Raw genomic sequence first — 6,000 nt, 5'->3', positions numbered from 1 at the left:
ATAAACCCAAAACCTTCAAGAGTGGTAAAAAGCAGATGAACAGGAAAAAAAACTGTTCATAAATTTCTAGTTCTACAAGAACTAGGAGTTACCAAATGAAATAAGGTGGCATGGTTCAAAACAAACAAAAAGAAGTACTTTTTCACCCAGCACATAATTATATTGTAGAATTATTAGACACAGGATGTTGCAGAGGCCAGAAATACATAGAGATGTAAAATAAAAAAAAAAAAAAAAAAGAAAGAAAAAGGAAAAATAAAGTTTCTTCTGCAAATTTGCTTCATCTATCAAGGCTACTAAATGCAGTGATACTGTTTCCCTTCTGCCAGCCCTTCCAGCAGTGGTTGGTGAGCTCTGAGCAGTGCAGCAGAGGAGCTGCACACCCTGATGTGCACATCTGCACAGCCCTGTCAGACAGCACAGGAGTGCCAGCTGCTGAGGAGACTGGCTTGTTCTCACACTGTCAGATCACTTATGGTTACAGGGACTGACTCACCTCAAAGACCAAAATTTAGGTGTTTTGATCAGTCTCTACTGATTTTAATCAGCAGGGACCTGATGGAATGACAGGAGCACTCATTATTGCACAAGTGACTGCTGCACACTGTGAGAGCTGGTTCCAGCTTTTTTAAGGAACCAGCTGCAGTCCTCTGCCTCTTTCCTCATGCCCAAACTCCTGAGGGCTTTCTATTCTGACTTCCAAGGACACTGGATTTTTGTTTGTTTGTAGGGCACAATGTAAGCAAGACTTTCTTGAAGCAGTCTGTGCAATGAGCTTGACAGAGCTGGAAGATATCAGTTTAATCAGTGCCATGGCAGCTTGGCAATACTGTCTGTTATTAAACCTGAAGATTAAATGCTGCTGTCTGTCTTTTAGGCATCACAATTCTATACTTAACTTTAATTTTGTTGCTGCTGAAATGCATTTTGCACTAAAATCCAAGATTTATTTTCCCCATCAGAGAGAAAGCTGTGGAATTTTTTTACTACATGCCCTACTAAAACATAACAAAATGAATATAAAAGTTTTTACCAATATTTGCTGTACAGAAGGTCTCCACTCTAAATGACTCTGAGTAAAGAAGTTACTATCACCCAACTTTTGAAGTTTCCTGTAATTGTTCTACATGAAAATCAATATTTTGAGATCTTTTGAAGAGTGATAAGTATATAAAGAGAACACAGTTCTTAATAATTTGAGGTGCTGCAAAAGTAGACTTACATCCAGGTTAATATCAGACTAGAAATACTAGAAAACTTTGAAAAGACTCAGTGGCAGCTTATTTACAAATATACTATTTATAATGAATGCATTGATACAGAATCACTCTTATAAAAAAGCAAGGCAATCTTTTATATAGACATAACAACATTACAATAATTCAGATTAAAAGTACATTTTTGTAGACTGTTTACACTCTCACTTAGCTTTTAACCACAAAATTAGTGTGGTCTGATATTTTTCCACAGCAAAGGTCCTGTGCAGTCCTGGTTAAGATCTAAATCAGAATAATAATAAACACAATTTTTTGATATTTGCTAATGAGAAAACAAATCCATTTGTAGATCCTATAATTTGTTTGTAATCATCCTTACTGTGCCTTGAAGTTTGTGTTGTGCAAATTACCACCAACTACATGTTTCTAACTAGAAGCTATTTTGGCATTTCTTTTGATAAAAATGAGGTGTTTCATTGACAGGAAAATTCTTTGTTGCATCCAGATATAAAAAGTCTCCTGATATGGATTTGTGCTGATTTAGAAGTTTAATTTATTTTTGGGTAAAAAATAAGGGGGGGCAGGGGGGAAATAACCTCTCAAAGCTTTTCTAATTGTTAAATAAAAGAGATTTCTCAATCTCTGTGGATTGAAGATGACTCTTGATTTCCAGGTGACACAATGGGTTTAACAATAACCAGGGAGACAATCCAAGCACCAAACTTGAATATGGGACAGCAAGATACAAAACTTTAAAAGGTTAATGCTAAAAAATCTTTGCAAAAAATTACAAAAAAATTTCCTATTTAGTAAATTAAAATGCAATATGTGACCAACATGAGTCACAACAGCAACTGTTCCTTCTTTTCATGGTTTCGCAAATCTCTGATCTGCTTTATACCTTTCCAGACCTCCATAATACTAAATAATTTATAATAATTTAGCTTGCTAAATCAAGGCATGATTCAGGATAGTGTCTATGAGTCATGAGTATGTATGTACACAGGCACAGACACATAAAAAATTGATATTTTGGCTATGGACAAGTAATCAAGGTCATGATTTTCATCCAAATACTCATATTTTTCAATAATAGTTTTAAATTATTTCCCTCAGTATAGCAAAGAGAATAAACACTTAATACAAGTATCTGGAAATCACTTGTTACTCAATCTTATTTTCAAAAATGCTGTAAATAATTTATTTCTTCACCGTGTCTATGCTTTCATACATGTATAGATACACAAATACATTTTTGTATTTATGTATGCATACAGTTGTCAGAATGAAGTTCTTTTCGTTCATACTTCAACTGATATGGGCAAATAAAATTCTTAAACATGTGCAAGCCAGTATGTGTGTTCAACTGAATGTCACCAGGCAATAAAATCACCTAGAATCTGCACCAGTTAACAATCCAGCATCCTGGGAAATGCAAAAGTCTGTTATTTCAGGAGGTAAGACTATTTTGAATGATCAAAATGGTTGGGTTTATATGGATCTATGTATAGATCTGGATATAAATCCATGTATTGTACTTATATGGATTTATATACATGTATTCCCAATCTGTACCAGATATTTAATGCTTTAAACTTCCAGATCATTTTAAAGATCTTTTCAGATTCTTCTGACTTGATTTCTCCTACACCAGAACTTCTCTCACACTGCTCTTACTCAAATCTCCCTTGAGACACTGAAAAAATAAGCATTCACCTCAAAGTGTATAAAATTAAACTCCTAAAACAGGACTCAGGATTATCTGGCATTGCAACAACCATACTAGTACAAAAACAGTTTGACAAAAATATCCTGGTTTTAATATAGTAATTAATCAAAACATAGCTTTATTTATTCCTATAAGTGTACTGAAAAGAATAGCTTGTTTTTAAGTGAGTGTGACGAGCACTATTTTGGTAGCCAACTTCTCCACAGGAATTTATGTGAGAGAGGGCCAGCTCCAATCATACAGTCATTAACCATGTACCTTAACAAGGTGAATAATCAACATATTTACAAACTAAACAAATTCAATCCCTTGAACTCTTATAAAAACGGGATTGAGGAGCAGACAGGGAATGAGACCAAGACGTTTGGAAACACAAGGGGTCGCCACTTTTGCTTTAAGGAACCATATTAACCAAACCAGTTTCCCCCCTCGGGACCTGAGGGCACAAACACGGACTTTGCAGTATATTCAGAATTTCAATTACAGTCTTGATACTAAGCATTTCAGCATCTTCATATTTTAACACCTTAGTGCTGAGAAAGATTAACTCAGGCAGAACTGTAAACTAGCCTTTTATAAACTAAAGTCTAAACTGAAAAGCTACAGTAGATGTAGAAAAAAAAAAAAAGGGGAAGGGGGGGAACGACAGAGAGTGTGTGAGAAAGAGTAGAACATTACTTAGTAAAAATCCAGTGACATCTACAATAGTTTTACAGCATGTTTAAGCCCTCTAAGGTTTTATATCTCCACCTGCCTTCCATTTAAAACTTACTCCTTGTTAATGAAAAGACATACAACAAAACAAAATGCAAGTAGATTGAGGAAATATGTCTAAATAAGCACACCTGAAAGCCAGAAATAATATTCCCAAACTTCTGCATGTGAAACAGATTTCCCATGGCATCCATTGATTTGATTTTGTGCAAAAGGTACAGCCCTGTAAGTCACACTACCCCAGCAGCAATTCCAGTGAGTATAAACAGAACAGTTCTTGGGTAACCATGGAACGTGACTGCCTCAAGTTCTTACCCTCCTGAACAAGGACAGCTGCAAGTGCAGCAATAGTGAAACTCTCCTTGAAGCATCTTCTGCCTTCTAAACAGCCAAGAAATTCATGGTAAAACTGAATGTCCACTACTTACAGTGTTTCTCTTGAGCTACCAACATCTCTGCACAAATGAAAAAGGTGCCTCTTTTTTAATAGATCGGTTTAATACTGAAACAGATAGGATGAAGTTAAAAAAGAATAATCAAGATACTGAACTGAATATTTTGAAGCAAGTGCCCCAGCTGTGGGGAAAAGTGCATTTAGTTCAGCAGCAAAACAGCACAGTGTGAAGATATTGTGCTTGGACACAGAAGTTCCATAATGGAAGGAGGTACAAGGCAAGTCAAGATATAAAACCATAGTACATTGTTAACCAACCTTAAAACTTACATATATTGCAGTGTTTAAAAGTAAGACACATTCATTTATTGTACAAGGTCTATAAGGAATCCTTAAAATTGCCTGTTGTAGTTTATGACTCAACATTGTAATAAAAATGTACATATATATTATTTCCTTGTCACTTAACTGTACTGTTAGACCTCATGGACTTGTTACTTCACACAATGAAAACCGCTCTTCACTGAGGATACTCCACATTTTTACCAATCTGAAAAGGTTTACTTGTGCTAGAAAAGACCAACTGCAAAAGGCTCAGTTCAGATATGTTATGCCTGCAACTGATAACTCAGGGAAGCAAGATTTAAAGGAATTCAAGCTTTTTTTTTTTCTTTTCTTTTTGTTTTGACTGCATCCTTTTCACCTGCCAGTTGTTCTGATGAGTATGTTTTTAGTATACAAACTGGTTGATAAAAATTCATCAGCAGAGGCATATAAACTCTAGATATGATTGATTAAAACAGAGCAAATCAGAATAAAACAAAATCCAGTGATTTACTCTGACTGTAAACAATATAAAAACACCATTTGCTTCAAATCTCAAAATAAGTTAAAAGAAAATACCAACCTCAGGGGACGTGACCCTTTCAGGTTTTGACACAAAAAAAAAAGGGGGGAGGGTGGGGGGGAGCAAAACAGAAAAGTTCATTATATAAAGGTTATACATTTCTCTTAACTGAAAGTAAATCTAAGCAAAACTGGTTTTGTCCCTTAAATTTAAACTTTGAGTTCATTGGCAATTGCTTTAAATGAACTGGCATTTTCAGATTATTCAGACAACTTCCATCAAGTTCAGCAAAGAAAACTTAGACAAGCATTTTTACAGAATTAAAAAAAAAAAATCTAAATGGCTATGATTCCTCTATTAGCAGAAACACAATGCAGTCTTAAATTTGCCTTTTTATATTATTTATATATTTATATATATATAATATAATATAAACCACATATATTATATTATATATACATATACAGACAATTACAACATTAATGCAGTTTGTATTTTGTACAGTGTATTGGACAAGTCGATGAGCATCAGACCATGGCACGATATGGTCCCTGCATTTTTAGGAACTGGATGATGAAGGAGGGTCCTCCTGCAACAATCTGAGGTGGAAGGTGGCTGAGTGGGCAGTTCTCAATACTCATTATTGACAGTTTGCTGCAAAGAGCCAGCTCAAAGGGAAGGCTGTGCAGATTGGGGTTGTCATTCAAATACAGTTCTTCCAGATTCTCCAGTGTACCTGGTTAAAATAAAATAGTAAGTAGTAGTAGTGTCTTTTTGATTCATGCAGTTTCTAACTTTTAGACAGAGGCTCTGAGTCCACTTGAAGACTCTTCCCTATACAGAACCTTGAGTCAGTGAGACTCCTGTTCTCAAGCACAGCAAGTTCTGTTCACCAGTACCTAAGCAAGAACCAATTTGCTTTAATTTCCCTGTAAAAATATACATTGGGGCATCTCCTTTAGATAATAAATGAACTGCAAATATAGAGAATAAGAGAACTGAAAGGGAATTCACCATAGCCATGCATGAGCTATGCAAGTGCAGGCAACATGGAACAGCTATCTAGTCAAAAGAACCTAGGAAATACTTATGCCATACA

The 6,000-nt window shown here is 35.3% G+C and overlaps 1 protein-coding gene across 3 annotated transcripts in view; it reads right to left on the bottom strand.

Annotated features, from left to right (window-relative positions):
- Positions 1–654: 654 nt before the first annotated feature.
- SHOC2 (SHOC2 leucine rich repeat scaffold protein) overlaps positions 655–6,000 on the bottom strand; it is a 63,775-nt gene continuing 58,429 nt past the window's right edge. For all 3 annotated transcript variants that reach the window (XM_058810647.1, XM_058810645.1, XM_058810646.1), the window contains one exon: positions 655–5,637. In XM_058810647.1, coding sequence (XP_058666630.1) covers positions 5,429–5,637 — 209 coding nt within the window. In that variant the 3' untranslated portion in view covers positions 655–5,428. The remainder of the gene's footprint in view (positions 5,638–6,000) is intronic.

This window comes from Ammospiza caudacuta, chromosome 9, assembly GCF_027887145.1.
Source record: "Ammospiza caudacuta isolate bAmmCau1 chromosome 9, bAmmCau1.pri, whole genome shotgun sequence".
Lineage (NCBI taxonomy): Eukaryota > Metazoa > Chordata > Aves > Passeriformes > Passerellidae > Ammospiza > Ammospiza caudacuta.
The sequence above is the reverse complement of the archived record's forward strand: the minus strand, read 5'-3'. Positions and strand labels throughout refer to the sequence as shown.